The sequence below is a fragment of the Helicoverpa zea genome, chromosome 6, assembly GCF_022581195.2.
Source record: "Helicoverpa zea isolate HzStark_Cry1AcR chromosome 6, ilHelZeax1.1, whole genome shotgun sequence".
Lineage (NCBI taxonomy): Eukaryota > Metazoa > Arthropoda > Insecta > Lepidoptera > Noctuidae > Helicoverpa > Helicoverpa zea.
The window spans coordinates 8,653,350-8,675,555 of record NC_061457.1 but is presented as its reverse complement, the minus strand read 5'-3'; the positions used below and the strand labels follow the sequence as shown (position 1 = coordinate 8,675,555).

Here is a 22,206-nt window from a genome sequence, read left to right as displayed (position 1 = left end):
ACACATGAGTATGACAGAATTGAAAATTGACAGAATTTGGTGGTTTTTTAAATCCGTGTGTAAAATTCGAGTACGCGTAGTTTCAGCAATACTTTTTCTAAATAAAAACTGATTAGATTTGTACTGTTCTCAAAGAACTCGATGATTGAGTAAATGTTTGGGTGATGGTTATGCAGCATACTCACTGTACTTACTCACTTAAACTTACGAAAAATATTTGTTCATTTTCAAAGAAGGTATAAAAGTTACGGTAAAAATAGGTGTAGATAATCTTTATACAGCGTTTTAAAAACCGCCGCTAGCACTACCAATGCTATGCTATTTCAGACTTTCTTTACTTTAGAGGATATTAGAGGAATAGAAGACGTCTGAAAGTAGCACCAGTTACAAATAAGATGTGGTTGTTGTGGTATTGGGTATGTAATTAAGAGGGATACATAAAACACATGCAGGAAAGGGTATGTTGAGTATGAGTGAAGAGGGAGAGGAAGACTAAAAAAAAGATGGACTGCCTGAAAGATGACATGAATAAGAAGGGAGGGAATGTCAGAATCATTATGACAAGTAACGGAAAGAAATGGAAGCAGAAAACATATTGCACCGATCCCAAATAAAATTGATAAAAGGGCAAGAAGAAGAAGCTGGTCCAAGTTGCAGAGAGGTGCGCAAGGTTGGGAAGATAAATCAGTAGTTTTCAAAACATGTAATATCTCGATAACTACTGAACTTCAAACACATATAAGGGCTGGTTATGGGTCCTTTTACCAGCTCCTTTCGGCTATAAGAACATGCTTAAAATAACATAGGTATAAATCAAACATTGTTGAGTGCAAAATATTTGCGTATGCAATGTAAATGTCCCTCGAAGTTTGATTCTAATAGAAAAAAACTAGGTAATCTAATAGAGTCTGGTCCATGAACATAAATATGGGAAATTATAAGTGTAGTCACAAAATTATTTATTGGACACATGATTAAACTTCTAATTTTATAACTAAGCAACGGGGAAATGACATAGCCACTAATAAACTAATTCGTCTTTTTTACAGCGTCAACTAAATATTCTATAGAAAGCTTCAAGTAAAGATCATCAATTATTGTGACTTGTCCTTCTTATTTATACATTGTCAACTTATTTACTAACTCGGCCTCGATTTTAGTATATTGCCATTTATAACCTTCAATTAAAAAACATTGTATTAAAAATTTAAGTTAGTGACGAAAACGAATCGCTGCAAAACCGACTCCACGTAGTCTTGTCTGCCCTACCCCTAGAGTGCAATTCAAAACCGCGTAGGCGCGGTGGGGCAAGGCGGCCTGCGAGCTGAGGCGCAGGTAGTTCACCGCAGCTTCGGCTTGCTGGCCGGCTCTGCCGCCCAGCCTCAGCCGCGTCGGCGAGCGTGAAAACCATCTGCGACAATAAGCTCGCATGGGACCGCCGGAGCCCCGCAGCACCAGAGCCGTGACAGAAGCGATGCTTGCTGCATGTTGCTTGCTTACATTTTAAACGTACTGAGTAAAAAAATTAGAAGCTAATTAAATATGTTTTATGATGTCATTTAATAGTATTTTAGAAGTTTACTGTTAGAATGCATGCTACAAAAGATGCTAAAAAATAACCATCATGCTGAATTGTATTTAGAGTGGTTTACTTAGAAGATAACTATAGTGACTAAGATAGTATTATTTAGATGCTCGTTAATTGTGGCTGACTTAGTAATTTAGAAGGCAACATACATTTTTGGGGGCGAATAATGATATTAAAAAGAAGCCTGTTTAATTAGCACCCCATAAATATTATTAACTGCATGAACATAGGTAGCTTATTTGTTATTGGCATGGCAGCAGATCTGGAGTAGATATATTGTTTAGAAACTACACCTATAATATAACCTAAACCTACCTATAAACGCAAGTAGGTACAGTCACTTACCTGTTGCGTACTTAATCCACAGAAAAGACAGAACCACTCAAAAGTTAGGTGTTTATGTTCATGTTAATTTAAGTCTTTATCAACATATTCATACATCACGAGTTAAGGGGTCAGTTCATTGATAACCAGCTAGATAGCCAGTTTTTCCCCGTTCTCCTTATAACAATTTTCTATACATATGTTATTTCTCGACGCACTATATAAAGATCCTGTTCAGCCAAACATATTGATCATTACGAACGTTGTGCCCAAACGTGAAAGTTATGTTCAAGTTTACGATTATTGTGGCGGTTGTGTTCGCTTTCATAGCGAATACAACATGCCATCCTTCCTTTGAGTCTTCGAGTAGACTTCGCCAGCACTTAGATAGCCAAGAAACCCTGTCACGCATCGCCAGGAGTGTGGAACAACTCGAACCTACGAGCCAGCAACACTTCGACAGCGTAGAGACTCTGTCTAGGGTTGCCAGGAGTGTCGAACAATTAGATAGCCAAGAAACCCTGTCACGTATCGCCAGGAGTGTGGAACAACTCGAACCTACGAGCCAGCAACACTTCGACAGCGTAGAGACTCTGTCTAGGGTTGCCAGGAGTGTTGAACAATTAGAAGCTGCGAGCCAGGAGCACTTAGATAGCCAAGAAACCCTGTCACGTATCGCCAGGAGTGTGGAACAACTCGAACCTACGAGCCAGCAACACTTCGACAGCGTAGAGACTCTGTCTAGGGCTGCCAGGAGTGTTGAACAATTAGAAGCTGCGAGCCAGGAGCACTTAGATAGCCAAGAAACCCTGTCACGTATCGCCAGGAGTGTGGAACAACTCGAACCCACGAGCCAGCAACACTTCGACAGCGTAGAGACTCTGTCCAGGATTGCCAGGAGTGTTGAACAATTAGAAGCTGCGAGCCAGGAGCACTTAGATAGCCAGGAGACATTGTCTAGGGTTGCCAGGAGTGTGGAACAACTCGAACCCACGAGCCAGCAACACTTCGACAGCGTAGAGACTCTGTCTAGGGCTGCCAGGAGTGTGGAACAACTCGAACCTACGAGACTGCAAAACTTAGACAGCCAGGAGACATTGTCCAGGGTTGCCAGGAGTGTGGAACAACTCGAACCTGCGAGCCAGCAACACTTCGACAGCGTGGAGACCCTGTCTAGGGCTGCCAGGAGTGTCGAACAGCTTGAACCTACGAGCCAGCAACACTTCGACAGCGTGGAGACTCTGTCTAGGGCTGCTAGGAGTGTTGAACAACTTTAAGCGTGCGAGCCAGGAGTACTTAGAGAGCCAAGAGACGCTGTTATTGTAGGTATTGTTTTAAAAAATGACGAGTTTTGACAATACATATTAGATTTCAATTTGGAATTCCATTTAGCAATCCCATTTTACTGAATTGTCAATATAACCCTGTGATGACAGATTCAAAAATAAAAGTTTTAGTAACTGAAGAGTACTGTGTTAGTTTTCTAATTACCCCTTAATAGTTTCGAAAGTTTCGGCAGCGCGAGCGTCATCCGAGTGAAGTTGAAAACTCCTAACATAACACTACCCTGTCCACTATCTATTGACCATGCAGCGATAACCTAGGTAGGTATCTAGCTAGGTAACCTAGGTGAGTGTTTTGTACCAATAAATATGAGGAAGCCAGTAAGTCTGACAATCAGTCTTAGGTACCAAGGGGTATCGGGTTGACCGGGTAATGGGTTGAGGAGGTCAGATAGGCAGTCGCTCCTTGTAAAACACTGGTACTCAGCTGAATCCAGTTAGACTGGAAGCCGACCCCAATATAGTTGGGAAAAGGCTAGGCAGATGATAAAAATAAATATGTGGTTAGTAGGTAGCGAAATACTAAACTGTTACAAACGAAAGTCTTGATACTTTCCCCTTGTGGAGAGGTTGCGAAGGACGGGCGTTCCTTGAGAGTCTTCAATCACACCATCTCAAGTAGCATCGAGCTGAAGCGAGTCGAATTCCGGCACTTTGTAGTATTTTTAGGGCAATGTGCTATTTTTTTTGTAGGTATAATGAAAGCATTTCAAATAGTTTGGTCCTCAAAGGGCAGTGAAGTACATGAGTAGTGCAGATTTGTAGATGCCTTGCAAAAATTAAGTTAAATCAATCCTATTCAGTAAACGACGCTGCTGCTAAAAATGCCTTTCATCGCAGTAATAATTTAACATTTGTTTGTAAGAGGTATTTCGAACTATTGAGGTACCTGTACGAATGATTGATGAAATGACATGTTTTTATATGCTTAACTTACATGCAAAAATGAACGCATGTAACACATTGCATAGCCATTACAATGTTACCTAGAGAAATACGAGTGAATTTTATACACATATTTTATCATCACTATAGTCAAGCTGTATGCAGCATCAAAGCTAAGAGATCTACTGTAAAGTTAGGTTTCCTCCATTGATTTCCATTGATGGCCTAATTAGTTGGACGTATATAACTGCAGCCCCAACCCGCTTCATTAGTTTTAGTTAGGTACTTCTTTATTGCGACTTATTACATACATACATTGAGAGAAAAATCAACCGAAGATTGTACCTATTAGTATTAATTATTGTGCTCATTTTGAGAGATAGAGTCCTATACTACAGGTACCTAAGTAGGTACTTAATATTATTTGATACGTAAGCGATTTTTACGACAACGGTCATGTTCTACGATATCGAGTCGAGATCTTGGTCTGCGTCATATTGAATTATTCATGAGGGTTAAACGGACAAGACCCTCTCCGCGGGGATAGCATAAACTTGCAGATATACTTGATAACAATGACTTTGAGGTAACATTTCAGAGATGAGATTTAGATTTCAAGAATTCATTTGGAATTCAAGTATTGAGCTATAGTTCCAGGGTCGGATTTGAATTTACAACTGGTTAAAAAACCTCTGCTCTAATCTTGACAAAGTCAAATCAAATCATTTATTTCATTTTAGCCTCCTTCACAACTACTTATGGATGTCAAAAAAATTTAAATACAGGAATAACAATTACTTAATCCATTGAAGCATTATTTTGAGCAGTACCCTATTTGTTTAACAAAAAGTCGCACCTTAAGTTAAGTGCCTACTCGAAACAAATTAATACCAATACCAACTTATCTTAATTACTGAGCATTATCATCTCGGTTCTTACACACTTCAATCAAATGAGAAATTGGCGGCATAGAGCCATTCACACAATAGTCGAGTTGTAATTAAAGTAATTGCCATACGTTGCCTTGCCTCGATCCAGTGACTTTGTCACAGCAAGCTTGAGAAACAGTAATTACTTACACCTTATTATGGGTAATTAAATATCGCTATGTTAGGTCCTCTGTGTATTGGCAAGTACCTGCTGTATTATGAAACCTATTAAAGCATTTATTCTAGAGAAATAATTCGACGAGGGGACTTTTCCCCCCAGAAAAGTGCAATAGGTACCTATTGTGAGATCATTTTTTGACAGAGAGCTCCTGGAGTCCGTTCAACAGTCGAGGGGTTAAGGTAGGTACTTTATGAAGCTTTTGTCATTTCAGACCATCATTATTGTTGTTTAAAATATCCGTCGCAGCAAAGTATCATGCGCTTAACAACACCCACCTAACTTAGCCATCAAGTGGGTATGAAAAGCCCCGGTACATTTCCTTTTGAATAATTTGTCGAAAACGTGACGGAGTCTCAGTACGAATCTTAATTTACATTTCGTGCATAAGTACGTGATTCTGTTTCCATTATTATTCGTTAGGAAAAAAATCTACATAATTACACGTCATTGTGACTTTGTATATGGTTAGAAAATTGTATGAAAGTTAAGGCGGTAGTGGTTGTAGTATAAATGGTGTTCGCTAGTAAAGGAGCGAGAATTTCCGCATAGTTAGTGGTTTTCGCTACGACAAAATACTTAGCTGCAGCGTTCACGATGGAAATTTCTAGCCCTCCCTTCTATTTAGAATTGGTACCGGCGGCGGCGTACCGTTTAATATTATGCAACAAAGACTTAATTTTAATCGAGTTGAATTCATTTTGTGGCTGCTGTTCTCTATTGTGTTGTACAAATCTTAATTCCTATTTTATTTAACTAGGTTTTATAGCCGTTCATGCAAATAGGAAAGAAGGTAAAATATTTTCCTATCTTAATTCTTGCATCCACAGCGTCTACATACTTAACATGAAACTCTCTCAATGCAAAAAGTAGTCATATTAAAAATGCTAAGCAGTGACAATTCAAAATGCAATAAGGTCTATTTAAAAAGTTAATCATACCAAAACGAATTAGGTACAAGTTTATAAATTAATAACTTTAAGTATAAGCGACAGTGTGCACTAATATAAACATACTGCGCAATATTTACTAAGAGATGTGTTTAGTTGTCGCTTGTCACTACAATTACTGTAATGGAACTTGTGTCTGCACTACAAACGCTTAATGTAATTACTATCTTGTGGTATAGTCGATTTACCATTTATAAACGCTAGGTATGTCTCCACATATTATAACTATATATTAGGAAAAAGAGGATTATCCGATAAAACTATTTTGGACAATATACTTGTGTGTACCTCAATGAACTATACTTCCTTATGCAACTTTTAATATCCTATCTTCTAGCTCCCGGTTATATTAATGCGAATAGACGATACGACACGCTATAATCTAAGTTAACACAACTTAGTTAGGATTAACAAGCAAACTTGCACCCACTAACGAGAAAAACCTACATCGCACTTTGTTGCCAGTCACGAACATTCTGCCTTATTAAGTTCCTAGGTTTTATGCAACGCGTGGATTAACTTGTAATATTGATCTGTGAGGTTCAGTCGACTGCATGTGGTGTGCAATTGTCAAACCCTGCTATATAATATTTGATGTCATCCTAGCCGATTATCGGCTACGGCGGCGACGGCTGTTCTCATGAATGGAGATTAGCCAAATGCGCAGGCCATATTATAGTGCACAAGCATTTGCGCACTCACTATTCCTTTACTCTCATAGCACGATGGGACAGCAATCCGACACGACCGGAGAGAGATCAGGCGCAGGACTGACAACGCGACTAATATATTTAGGTAAATGGGAATATCCAACCAGATTTGAAGTTATAAAGTTTTGGTACAAAGCAGCAAATTATAGATAACTCTTCCTTTTTAAACCAGTATTGTAAACAGAATAAACACAGTTAGATAATTGTAAACTGCGTTACCCCCTGCAGTTGACGTCTATTAACAGTATATGAATGATTAGCTTGAAATCTACTTAATTAAATAATATCTATAATATAATAGGTACATAATGCAACATTTTGTGTTATCTAGTAATGTCAGAGGTTAAAGAGAGTGGTAAAGTACCTATAATTGCTTGAGATAAGAGGTAGAAAGGGGGAATTACTCTTGGCTAAGTCAAAGGTCGGTAATATGTCAGTTTCATCTTGTAATTGATTGTCTTTCGTCAGTTTTCTTGGAAAAAATATGCACAAAAGAAGTTTCATCCTACAAATATTCTGTAGGTGATATCTGACCGAGCTACAAAATATCTTAGACCATTTTCTTTATTATCAAAGTGGTATTATTTATATCTTCCTTGTAAGAGTATCTCATAAATAGTTGTATAAGTTTAGAATTCTCCACAGCCATTCATTTATTGCAGTGACATCGTGCTCCGCGTAGTGAACAGGTGTCGATGGCATTTCCACATTGACGCCATGTTGGACCGATCTACGAAGTTACGTGACCTAAAGCTTTTTACTGTTTTCTTCTCAAATTAAAGACACTACGACCTTAAACATATTATGTATTACCTATATTTTTCCAACTTATGACATATCATTAAATTAGGTAAGTCAGGAAATTTTGGTAACCATTTCCCTTAAAAGGGGACAAAAATCAGCACCATTGATCGCGAATGCCAGTCAAGTCAAATAAGAGTAAGAATATTACTGGATAAGAAATGAGCATGCTACATGATGCATTCACATGGGTTGATGGTTACCTAAATATTTACATAAGTACACGTGGACAAGAATTATTTTAAAACATAAAATTCTTTATTTTTGTAACGCCGAAAGTAACTTAATATCAAGTGACACCGCAGAGGACCCACATTTGCGGAGTATATTCTCGCGACGTTCGTCCAAGCTGGTGTCGGAGTCGATGCAATATTAAAGCGCTTTGCAGTGCAGCGAGACGTGACTGCAACACTACTGCCATATTATTATCACTGCGTATATATCACGATTATCTAAAGCGTAATGGTTATTGATGGAAAAATCCTAAGACAGGCGTAAGAAAGAAATGTTGGTGATGTGTGTTTTTATTTTGGTAAAATATGGAACAATTAATAGGTGTGTGGGTTGCAAGTACCATTTCAGATTGACTATAGTATAAGAACAAGAAAAAAAACTTGGATAGCACTGAACGACGTCTGATCTGACTTTCAAACATCGTTCAGTTTTATCTAGTTATATATTTTCAAACTTGCATCAATTCCCGCTACAAAAAAATGGACTCTGCTTATAAATTTTTCGCTTGTTGCCTTATTACAATGTAGAATCTACATATATACATCTGTCAATTTACATCCGTCTGTCTACACTGTAGATAGACTCTGTCAGTGGTATAACAGAAAACATCTAGATATTTTAAATGTTTTCGTTTCAAAAGAAACTCCATCAATTATTTACAGTGCAAGCTTTCTTTATGTCAATGATTCATCCATTTCTTTGTGTCATTGAATTTATAATGTGTTTATCTAGTCTAGCCCTGACAGATAAGTGTGTGAACAATGTACATCTACGTTATACAAATCGCTTTTTCAATGTACTTTTTTAAAAGCATTTCAATGGCAGCGATGCCTAAAGCCTCAAAGAATAATGTCTTTTACATTTTTTATTTTATCGTAGGTAAGTGTACGTTTGATTGATTGCAGGCACACGGTATTTATTTTGGACTTAATAAATTACTTACTTCAAGGTTTTTAATTATGATAACGAGGTCAATTATATTGAATATGGTGGAGGTGTGAAAGAAGACATTTTGTCGCCCATTGTGACGACTTCTGTTTATTCTTTATATTAGGTATTATACCTATTTAGTAGAAGTTATTAAAAGACTAACATCATTTTTGTGCAAAATGAACTTTACAAACAATTTGAAATTGTATGTGAATTCTACCCGTAAACCTAATCTTGGCTTCGTCGAAAAATAACATGTTTCTCGCGAACTTTTTTCAATTTCTCATATCAGATTTTCTTGTCAGAGCTTGCAATACACGTGAAGTTTTGGTCACAAGAGACGAAATTAAAGTCATATTTCAAAGCTTCAAGATGGCGGAGCTCCTAATGCACCATTTACGTAAAAATGTCTGACACTTCCCGGAGTGCTCGACTCACTTAACGAACGAAGTAAACCTAAGTTCAGACTATTAATGGGGCTAGTAATTAACCATTTATTTTTATTTTTGAAGAGATGTTGCCTGAGGTTTCATTACTTCCTTGGGAAGCTACTTGGTGTTCTGAAATAAAATATATACCTTATGTTTCCCCGGACAGTATTTAAGCTCTTTGGTAAAAAGAGTTTAACCGGGATAGCGTCACACACGGTAGGCAGAATCACTTTAGTATGCTCGTATTATTGTGGAAGATATCGTCATTTTATTTAATTACATAAAATAGAGACTTCTGAAGATCTATAGGAAATCAGAGATACCATTCTGTCTTACAAAATGTATTGTTGAGCCAAATGAATCGTTCAGTATAAAGTACAAATCTACGCAAACCCGTGAAACAAATGACGTCATATATTGAAAATTGCAAGACTTAAGTCAGGTCGTTAAATATTTCAAACCTGGCGTGTTACACCTGACCTAAATCAAGCTAGGGATCGCTTAGGTAATGTTCGCGGATACTGGGTCGATCTAAAGTTCACGAATTACGCGCCAGACTACCGAAGTGGTTCAGAATAACTTGCTTGAGGTGCAGGATTGCACTGCACATTGCAGACTACAGAGCATGTTCTGGCTTGTATCATAAGGGTCTGTGAACCTTTGGTCTAAAAAAGAAAGAATATTGTATTACTTGCATGGATAAATATTCCTAAGAATGCTTTAATTTTGGGGGCGTATATAGTTGTGTGGTAATTCGGAAAAGTTGTATGAACTACCGCCTCAGAGTGTTCGGAATAAATCAAAGGCCTGTCATTTTATTAAATACATTGCCGTCCATTTGCATTGTGCCATGATATTTCTTCTAAGACATTCCACGAAAACTCAATAAAAACTAGTTGTGATCTATTTTATTGTAAAGATCGGCCATTCGAGCGATCCAATTTATTTTATTCCGTTCGATCGTTGAATGCAAACTCTGTTTCAATCCATTGTAGAAAAAGGTTAAATAAAAAAAGTAAATGTTTGCGGCGACGAGGGGCGTGCATTATGCTGTGGACGCTTTACTTATGTATGTGGCTGTTAACTATTTAAGAAAATTACTTCTTAACCAATAGTCCTTAAGGACATTCACATTTTAGATAATATTCGCTGTACAAAATTTGACATTTTGTTTTAGTTATTTTTAATCTTTCTTTATCTTACAAGACTTAGGCATAAACTTCGATCTATAAAAGTAGGAGGAGGGATACCTTATCTTTAAGTTTCAATAAGAAGTTTTGTGAATTCAAAAGGCCTCACTGATAGTTTAATATAGATACACACAGGATCGTGAAAAGAAGATTGTATCGGAGTGTTGGCAGATTTGAGATTTGAAAATCTTGTCGGCTGAATAGCATTTCATTTATTTTAAATTCGCGGCGGCTGTACCTATGCTATCGTTTTCAGGCTCTATAGCCTTTTACGATCAAGAATGTGGTACACGTACCTACTTACATTCTCGATATGTATTGGACTGTTGTATTTTTAATGGGAATTACATGCGCTCGCCAGCGTGCAAGGAGGCGCAATGCGAACTTATTAAAGTTAAATTCACCGCCTTCCCAGCACTTACATCGACCTTTATAGCGCGTGCAAATTGGCCGACAGAACCTTTTACCTAACACTTCAGAAATAAAGCGCTATGAATTTACAACGATAATTCCGAGTAAATCATCATTTGAAAAATATGATAGCAATTTGTCGCGCTCCTTGCGTTGATGCGAACTGTTCTGTTGGTATTTTCTTTAAATTATTCAAAGGAATAGGAAACATGTTTTCTTGGAGCGTTCGTTATTCCTTTCGAGGTAATCAGAGAGGGTGGGCGTTGTTTTCTCTTTTTAACGTTGCTTTGTAGTCAGGAGCGGTCTAAAAAAATGGTTAGCTTCAAAGCATTGTTGTGTAGCGACGTAATTAAATCCGGTGTAATGAATGCCCTTTCTGCATAAAATAAAGTGTTTGGTTAGGCAGGCGAAAGGACAGGCCGTGCTGTGAGCCGCTTTAATAAATTCAACACACAGTGCAGAACATTTTTCGTGTAAATTTTAACAAGGTTAACGACTTGAAATAAAATCTAATCTCCGTACAGGAATGTTATTAGCGACGGCTTTTCACCCAGCTGCAAGAGTTTTGTTGCCTTTTTTCACCACGTTCTCTTTGACTCTTTACATAGAATGCAAATCTGTAGAAAGTTTCAAAATTACTTTTCAGTTAAGAGTGTACTATACATTATAGTCACCAAATTAAACACTGTTATCTACGGTAGTCCTCAGCTGTATGCGATAAAAATATTTTTTTTTAACTGTTGCAAAGTGAAAAATCTTCTGCTGTTTGAAGTTCACTTTCTCAATTGTTCCTACAGTGCATGTTATAAGTACAATGTTCAGGTATTATCCAAGAAAGCCTTCCATGAGCTGAGGTTGTAAATTGTTGTCACGTTCGTGGTAAACCCAAGACATTGTGTTTCTATAAACTATAGTATCTTACTGTATATCCATTTAACTTACCTATACCCCTTATTTTTATGTCAGAGAACCGATAGAATAGAATTGATACTTAAGCTTCTGGACCTCAGTCTGGACTGAGAGTACCTACATATATACCTACTAAATCTTCAATAATTGGAGGTTACAGGAATGCGGTTTGAACCGCAATGAAAAGTATAGCGTTGCATATTTTTTATTGATTAATATATCTATGGTTAACAATGAAGCTACTTCATCGTACCACTCGACTGAAAAACTACATAAGTGCAGCACTTTAGATAACATCACATCAAGTGGAGTACCTTCTGGAGTAAAAGCATTAATATTTAGCATCAATTTTTTAAGCACTATGAAGTGCACTGAACAGGTATCTTTCGATAGGTGTCATAAAATGTAATACATTGCAATTTAATTAGAATAACCCCATTATTATTCTTCTTCCTAAATTTTTCGCAACATGTTTTCAATATAATAAGTTCATACTTACTTCTAATTACCATGTCAAAAACACACTTATAAAATTGTGCTAGGACTGAATCCATTAAAATACTAAGTAGTATTAAAATAAAACTACATTTTAACTAACTACTATCATAAAAGAAACAAACGATTTCACAGTAAACCGGACTTAATCATAGGTGCAATTTAACACTCTGCAGACTTATGCATTTCCACAAAGGAAAGGTGCATTAAAATAATAACAGTGGCGGTTAGACGAATGCAATATCACAAAGAGGAATTCTGAATCGAAAAGGAAAGTTTACGTAATAAATTCAGCTTTAAAGTAGTGTTGGGATCGTTTAAATTGTATGGAGAAGCCGCGGATGCGGATACGAACAATTTACATCATAATTGCCTGACAGAAACGCGGATGTAACCTAATAGGAGAGGGATGTGTGAAGTTATTCTTGAGAATTAAGGTAAATTAGGGATGTAACGCAATTGAAAATCCCTTATGTTGAACACAAGTAATGAGGTAAAATAGCTCAGTAGTAGGTAACAAGAAGGTAATTGTTTAAAAAAATACAAAGATCCGCGTGAGTGGTACGTCACTACCATCGCAGTCGTTGAAATCACCACGGGCTGAGTGTAAGTTTAAATTGTAAAGGTTTAGTTAGCAAGAACTTACGACGGTTCCATGTAACTGCAAAGTTAACAGTATGAGAATATATTATTGTACGTATAAGAGCTTCCTTACGAGTTCACATCAATGCTTTATTATTCTCAACGGAGTTTTAGTTTGAGATGAGCATGTTCTTAAGTTCATATAATCGGTTATTATTTTTTGGATAAACTTTAATTTTAACGAGGTTTCAGGTTGGTTGGAATTGGTTTTAGCTATCTTAGTATCTTCATAAAGGATTAAAATACTCCAAGCTACATGTTTCGTACCAGATTCATAAATTATGTTGTGTCAAATCATATCGGGGCGTGGTAACCGAATCCAAACGCGTGTCGTACAGACAACACGGAATGATAAAAAACAATATCCATCCATCCATCCATCCATCGTACCTGCACGTCACATGCCCTCAATATCAGAACAAGAAAAACAAAGAAACAGTGTCAAGCAATAATATTTTATTAGATATCAATCAGACGATACGTCGAGTGATTGGCGGAGTTGGTAACTTCGGATAACTTCGGCAAGTTTCGCCAAGCTCAGCGCGATGTGGACGTGACACCTGGGAACTTTGCTCTTACACAACACATGCAACTTCGCTAAATAGTTCCTTCAAGCTATGCAGAGAGCACTGAAACAACAAAGTATCCTATTAACAAATAGAATCTAATAAACTTCGCTCGTGTAAAGTGCACAGGAAAATCTGCGGATAGAACTCCACCAAGAACTAAGTTTGTTGAATTATTCTTTAGAGTTTGAGTTTATCAGTTGAAGAGTGAAAACTTGTTATTCCACTCAACTTTATGCTGATTGAGACGAGTAAGGCATTTATGCACAATGTATGCATTTTGCTAATGAAACAGTTTATATTTGACATTTAAAAAATATATAAATTATCGACAGCTTTAAAACATACCCTTCCCTATTTCTCAGAATCCTATAATTGCAACTATTTCCTACGTATCATACATTTCTACCACGGTAAACACAACATCGTGGAACTAATTACGACAGGTCACATTTAATGTTTTACGTGGCACTATGTCACCTAAAGTATGACCACTACACTGTCATTTGTCATGCCGCTAACGTCTGCTTAACCTGCAAAAGAAAAGAGTGAAAGAAAAACTTTGCTTAATAAACCAGGGTATAAAATTATTTAAATTCAACAAACGAGTCTCTGTAGGTATTCCTGGATGTCATTTTTACTATTTTATACTTTCAGAGTTGAGTTTTATATTTGCAAAGTTTTTGTAAAGGTGCTTGTAGATAGCGTTCGGGATGGCGGCAAACTTTTTTATTGCTTCCCTACTGGAGGAAATGTTAAACGTTTTGTTGTGAACAAAAGAGTTCTGGGAACCATCGGGAAAGGTGACATAGATAATATTATGCCTTCTCTAACACATATGGTCTAAGATTGAGACCTATGATTCAGACTAATATTTTCAGTTTGATAAATAAAGTTACATAATTTTTCATTCATATTAAAATTTTATGAACTTGCATAGAAAAGATGTATTGTAAACTTAGAATTAGATAGAATAATAACTAATACATATATCGTTCAGATCTGAGATATTTAGATCTTCGTAATAATGACGATACCATACATAAAAAGGCAATACAGTCTTCTCTTATCACTTCTATTCTAAAACAAAGCTACTGTTAAATATTATAAAGCAAAGAGAAGTGTCCTCATAGTATCATTAATTAATATTATTCTAACAAAAGATTGTCATAATAGTGTAGTAGGTAATATTGTACGAACATTTTCTGTCTAAGTCTACTTCAATAATTAATTAAGTAGAAGCCTATTAGAGCTAAGTAAGACAAAGCTTCATATTGCAGGCTGTCTATGAAATTACAGGTCCTAAGTAATTATAGACAAGCTCTCGATAAAGCCCGCTTTTTCGTGTACTTACAAAGTATTTTAGTTTCAAAATTAATTAGAATATTTTTAAGATCACCTTTTTTTGGTATGGTCCCATAACCGAATTTCTAGCATCATTTTGAAAATAGGGTTTTTTATAATTTTATTTAAAAGGTGGTATTTCATTATAAGGCCACTTTAATTCTCAAGCAAAACAGAAAGCATCCAAAAGTTATAATGCAAACAGTGTTGATATCTGATTTATTAACGACATATATCACAGATTATATCCGTCCAAAATCCCCATTAAGACCCTGTGAGACATATTTGTTCGGCCGGACGTTTCCGGATGTCAATAAAATTTCACTTTCTTTGATCCTTCTGCCCTCGTCCATTTAAATCAGGGCTATCGTTCCCCCATCTCTGAGGAGACTTCTTTGCTCGACCATCAATTGAATTATACACTTGGTTGAAATAACGACATACCCTTGTACTTCATCGATTTTGGATTTTGTAAACAAACCAAAATATTAAGTAAACTTTGGAGGAATAGTTCGCGATTGCTCCGTCCTTGATGTTGTTACGATTAAGTTTTGCCTATCTAATAGATGTTTGTTGATATTATGCATACTAGACAGTAATTAATTAGTTAAATAAAAAGCATGTAAAACATGTTTTTCAGTAGACGCTCCCCATACGATACTTATTCGAAAAACTAAAATAACAGCTTGAATCTTTTGAAATGTGACCTATTTGCGCGTTTAGGCTACGATAACACAGTTTTTCCCCTCTCGACATTCAGTCCGTTTAAAAAAGCTCTGGTTTTACACCACAGCAAGAGTGAGAATTACAAATGACTAACAAACCTACATTTCTATTCTTCAAAAACTAGCTACCGACTTACATAACTAGACAACATTTTTCCTATTAACAAGCGACGCGTGTAAATTGAGTAGACGGTGTAAAATCGGTCTCGGCGCGAATGTCGAGCTTTAACGAGACACTTGGGGAGCTACTGACTAACAGCCGTGCGTCACACCGACGCGTAACAAGATACACGACACTATTGGGACAGGTGTCACGGAAATACGTGTACGGAACTTAATTATTGAAATATGGAAAATGGTATTCGTTGATATGCAATTTTTTCACATATTTGTGATATTGTGAAAACATACATTCCTATTAAAATGTGAATACAGCAAAAGTTTCTAATAGGTTTATGTTGACACATTAAAAGTACATAAGTTAACTATTGGGAAAACTAATTTTGATTGGTCTCCATAAAGCTTAAAGGTAAAATTTGTAATTATTAAATCCTGGAAGGGGAAATCCTGAACATTCCGCAATGAAAAGTTCTCGAACAAATGGTCATAAACAATTTTGGAATGAAATAAAATGAAATACTTTTATTCACGCGTGTGACACTGCCTTACAATAATTAAGTAAAAATAAAGATTACAATCGTTAGAAATAAGAAAAAAAAGACGAATTACAATTAAAATACAGTAATGGGAAATATGTGAAATCTCGCCATTAGAATTATATACTTTCCCACTTAGCCTGAAATACTAGGTACCCTTTGAAGCTCATCTAGTAGGTACCTAAGCAATTATATCCCAGGAGCGGTTACTTAGTGAGGTAATTCAGTCCGGTCCGTCTAGGATAGGTATGGTATAATCTTGGCAATATTCCTAGCTTCAGTGGGCAATTAATGAACAAAGTTAGCTTGCTCCAATGCGGTATAGTGATTTATGCAAAGAGTTTAGCCGGGCCACCACACACAGTTACATTCGCTTTCCCGCTACATTTATAGTTGAAACTGTTCTGTCTTGTGTATTAGTTGCAGTTCTGTTTGATACTTATTATTAGGCAGGTCATAATAACAGTTACAGTGTAAATAAGTAGTAAATATGTGGATCAAAAATTTCGGGAGACCAAAGATATACTTACCAAGTCTTATTGTACGAGTTTAAATTATTTCAATTAACCAATAAATAAAAGTTTTAGTTTTCTCATTGCCGTATAACGATATAAATATGTTTATGATATTGATTTCTTTTACTAGTCTATACTAATATTATAAAGAGGAAAACTTTGTTTGTTTGTTTGGTTGTTATGGATAAACTCAAAAACTACTGGACCGATTTTAAATATTCTTTCACCATTAGAAAGCTATATTATCTGCGAGTAACATAGGTTATATTTTATCCCGGTGCGGGCAGTAGCTCCCACGGGACGCGGGTGAAACCACGGGAAAACGGCTAGTTTGCAATTTTGCTAATGCTTGGTTTATGACAAAAAAGCTCGAGCTTCCATGGAAATAGCAAGCCATGGTTTATGTACAACGGTCGTATTTTATAATTGCTGGCAGATCACTAGCCATAAGAGAGTTTAAACTTGACAACCAATGATAGTCTCGATTTACGAGCACTTCGGATGTAGTTTCCGTCTATACAGGTTTGTCTACGGCTGGGTGTTTATCATTTTTGTTAATTTCAGTCAATAAAACACCATAGTTCAGGGATGGCGAACCAATGGCACGCGTGCCCGTGGTGGCACGCAGCTAAATAATTTAGGCACGCCATTATTTTGCAAGTTTTCAATTGTAATTATGACCATAACGACGTACTATTAAATATTTCTCGTGGATTCAATCGGACCACATAGGAACTACTTCCCATATTCAGAATAGAGCCTATTTTGTTTGGAGATCTGAGCATTACTGTTAAAATATTCTATGAAAATAAGCCCATCTAAACAAATTACTTCTTGACAATCTTTTACTTATTCTGATAACTGAGTATTTGCCATAAAGGCACCACGCCTCTATAATTATCATTGTGTTTTTTATTTAATTTGGCACGTAAGTCAATAAAGGTTCACCATCCCTACCATAGTTGATTGTTTTAGTTAAAACACAATTAATTAGGCATTTGAACCCTATTAACCTGTAGCAGAATTATTAATAATAATCATGCTTCCATTAGCTAAAATCACCTTATATTTTTTGGAGATATAAAATACTGAATTTTCATCCTCGTTAATTTCCTAAAATGTTGTCTCACTATTCCATTTTTGAACGGCTTTTTTAATTATAAGAGTGCTGTTAAGACGGCCGGTAAAACGTTCGCAATTTTTTTTTTAAATTGAGCCTAGAATTCTTGAAAAGTAGGTCAAGCTATAAGTTTAGGCTAGAGGAGAAATTCCGAGGCTTTGAAGCTTCTGAATATTTAACGGTGCCTGTTCATAAAAGCCTGTTTAGATCTCACTCGGTGGCGTATTGCTCTGTATGTTTGGTAGTACAAAATCTGGAACTAGGATACTTGTAATTTTTTTTAACAGATGCTCTGTCGTAACTGTTAATTATTGAAATGTGTGATCTTCTCTAGTGTTAGGCTCGGTCCCATGGGATATGTAGGATTAAAATTAATATTCACCGTTAAATACATTCAAGCTAAGTAGCTTAGATACATAATTTAATGGTGTTTACAAAACAGAGGCGATGAATCTGTTCATTTATTCCAAAAAATCTGAGTTTAAAATTGAAAAGATCAAAGAGTATACCCTGGTCCGTCTGTGTGCCTCAAGGCAATTTAACAGAAACTTGAAAAATAACATAAAAGCGAACTTATAAATAAAGAAACTCACTTAAGATCTAAATAATATCCCGAGCTTAGGTGCTACGAACAAGTACGAGCTTCAACTTGGCTACTGTAGTACATAAAATAACTTTTTTCACTTAATTAACCTCTTTCTCGACATTAGCACGGCATGTTTCGTTACAACGCGTTATGAAATTAATTAAAAAGAACTTGTTTGACATTGTTGATTAAATACAGCCTAGTACTTAAACTGCAAGTCAGGATTACTCTGATTAATTAATTTTCGACGCCCAAATCTGGAATTATTATCATACATAGAACTAATTCTGTATAAATATAGGTACTGTATCTGTATATTCGAATAATTCATGCGGAGGTTTAATTAATGTGGAAAACAGAATTATTCGGTGTAACAGATTTAATACCTATATAAAAAAAATGTTTTGAAGAGACTAAAACTAACAGAAGCCAAGTCTGTGAAAACTAAATGTCTTGATCTGAAGCCAGAACCTAAATGTCACCATAGTGGTGTCTGTGGCGAAGGCATGGTGGTTCCAATTTAGCCAACACATCGCCGTGGCCTGGTCGCTGCAGGAGTTATAAGAATGCTTGCGCAATCCCCGTGCTCTTAAACATGGGTAAAAGACGGCCACATGAGGGGGATTCTATTATTAAAACCATAAAAAATCCAATTATTCAGTTTTCCACATATAAATACAGATAGAATAGGAAGATAATTGCCACAAATATACATGTTATTAAAATGATCTAGTTACATTCAACGCGTTGTTTAGATGTCACATAACACAACATTGGACACAAACATGCACTTACAAGTACCAGTTCTGAAAATAAAATAGACTGAAACGTAATTACGATTTATTATGTAAGCATGATAAAATCCCTTTATATCATGCGTTGGTAAACTCTGACAGACATAGCTTAATTTTAAAGCCTATTCTTTCAACGCGTTATAAATAAATTATCCAGAATTTGAATTCAAACTGCTGTATTGCAAATGTTCAATCTGCAACAATAATTGACAATCAAAGTTTTTGATTCCAAACCTATCTTGTGAAGGCTTAGTTGCTGAAGGGCGGGAGGTACATGGGCGCCGGTCGTGGTCCCTCGCGGACCGATTTTCATAATAAAACCATCTCGCTAAATGGACCCGCAGCAAATGTCGTCATTTCGCGCTCTCCCATAGTCCCAGCCAATTTGTTTTATACATTTTTTTCTTATTCTCCGCGGACAAATCATTGATTTCGGTCTGCGCATAGACACGCTAAGATTACATTGCTTAGCTCATGTAATTGGATTTGTGAAACATGTATTGCATATGGCTCCGTGATATTAGAATCTTCCTCTTTTGGTCGAAAAATCCCGAAAGTTCAATCCAAATCAAAACACTGGCGATTTTCCTTAAAAAAAAATCAGTGATCGCTATTCTGTTTCAAGCCTATCGACTTAAAAGTAGATACAGGATATCCCTGTTTGAGGCGAGTTACCCGTCAGGTATAGGATAAAAGAAAGTGTTGGGTATCGGGGTCGCGCCCAAGCCTGAGCGCCCTCGACTTGCGAACCTCGGAGGGCACAAAGAACCAAGGTTTGTTTTACTTATGACAGCTTTATGTAATGGGATTTATGTTCATTATTGTTAAATTATTTTTTGGTAGAAATTGTTAAAAAAAAAACTTGGATTTACTTTTGGCTTTGGAATGGATCAGCTTTCCATGAGTAAAGTAATGAATTTCATCTATTGAGTATCTAATAGATAAGTACTGATTTTTCATATACTCTTCTCTCTGCATGTAAGTATTTAAAAGAACAAAAAAATATCTGGAATAAAAGGTATTCAACCTTTTCGTTGAAGTAAAGGTTGTTTTATTTATTCACAACAACATTAGTCATAACAGAAATACGCTCCATTACTCGAAACTCTTTTTAAACCCAAGCAAAAGAGCGGAGATGTATTCCGAGGCAACATTTAAGACTATTCAAATTTAAGAAATCATATAAAGCGTTCCCTTTCCCTTTTCCATTAAAGGAGATCCGAGTACCAGAAAACGTATATCATGCATTTACAGCAATCATATTTTTTATATTTATTTCGAGCCATAAATAATAAAAAATCCTCGTTTATACTCGAAGTAATCGCATTCCCCCGAAGCTGAAAATACAGCAATAGATAAGGACGTTAATGTTCTATCAAAAATTTCAAAGTATAATTTTAATACTTTAATTAAAACCCATCTCAACAAAGTTAATTAAATCACAGATGAATTATGGTCGCAGTGTGGAATATTTACAAATTTTAATGATGGCTGTTTGTGTTTTGTTTTGCGTAAGGGTGATAATAGTAGTAGAGTGTTTTGATAGAATATTTATATTCTATCTTTATTACAAAAAACTAAACATGCTGTAGGTAATGTACTCTTGTAACATTTCCACTACGTAGCAGGTATAGTAAAGTACTGAAAACAAAAGACTATCGAACCAAATAATTTCGAGACCGTATAATTTTGATCGATTTATTCTGATTGAGAAAATATAAGTTTGGAACAAAAGAAATAACTTCGTGTACCATTGTAATATAGAACAGTTGAAATTTTAGTTTTGAATGAAATATTCAAATTCATTAGAATCTATTTATTCAAATGAAAGCAACGAGCTTTTCTAGCGTTCATAACATTGTAGAGAAAACTATCTCGTAAACAGATATATCATTTTCCTTTTATTAAAGCGCTTTTTTGAAATGCAGATGCTTACGGTTGCTGGTTCCTTAATAAACAACCTCTTTAGTTCCCACGGGACTTAGGGAACAAAGAGTGGGAAATGTGGTGTTATTCATGGATTGACGTTTTACCTATGGTTTAATACCTAGTAGGTAAATACGTAACTTAGGAGAGAGGGATTTTACAAAATTGGAAAACCCGAGCTTGTTGGTTCGACAGGTGTGTCCGCCGTGATAACGCAACACACAACACATATGTCAGAGTACTAAAGCTAATCTATTTGTCTAATGGACAGCCACCGGCCGTATGAATGGGGGACGGGCAAATAAACGGTAAAACCCTCTGTCAATACAAGACCGGCGAACCGTTAACCATTGCAACGAATCTGTGTTTATTTTATACGTACGTAGTTCGTTTTTGTACCGACACAAACCGCAGCCATTTTATGAGCTTCGGCGACAGATTGCTGTTTTAAGTGCGGAAATCCACCATGAATAATTCACGAATGCGTGAAGGGTACAGCCATGGAAATAAAATTTAGCTGAAAGCTTCATCCCGTAGTGAACGCGCGGCTAGATATTATAGTGAAAAGATTAATGGCTACTTTTGGCGGGTAGTAACAATTTAACGTTTGGAATGTTACGTTTTATAAATCATAGAAGGAATTTTATTTGAGGAAACTTGATTCATGTTGCGAACTTTTTTTCACGGAGTTATTTATAGAATGGTGTTGACTGTAGACTGTGTATGTATAATATTAAAATCGCAGTGAATCCTGCTTATAGTGATGATGATGGTCCTGTTATCCATAAGGATTGTTGATGTCCTTCCTGCCGAGACTAGTTGAGGCAGCCTTTTTTCTGTATAGAGGCACATAGTATGGTTTTATTCATTGTATACTTTAAAGCTATAATCTGCAAGTAACCAGCGCAGTGAATAAATCAACAGTAAAGCAGACTGTCTTGCAATAGCCAGAACAACAGTGACAGGAAATGGTAATGATCGCCCCATGAGGGTGAGACCCCTTAGAAAGCCATTATTGTACATT

The 22,206-nt window shown here is 36.2% G+C and overlaps 1 protein-coding gene across 2 annotated transcripts; it reads left to right on the top strand.

Moving 5' to 3' along the window:
• The first annotated feature begins 2,153 nt into the window (after window positions 1–2,153).
• LOC124631196 lies at window positions 2,154–3,377 on the top strand. Of its 2 annotated transcripts, none has more exons than XM_047165429.1 (2): window positions 2,154–2,330; window positions 2,451–3,377. In XM_047165429.1, exons 1-2 carry the CDS (start codon window positions 2,197–2,199, stop codon window positions 3,187–3,189), a joined length of 873 nt encoding a protein of 290 aa, XP_047021385.1. In that variant the 5' UTR covers window positions 2,154–2,196; the 3' UTR covers window positions 3,190–3,377. The 2 variants fall into 2 exon arrangements, with proteins under 2 accessions (XP_047021385.1, XP_047021386.1); XM_047165430.1 differs by having other exon boundaries at window positions 2,154–2,419; window positions 2,564–3,377.
• Window positions 3,378–22,206: the final 18,829 nt, after the last annotated feature.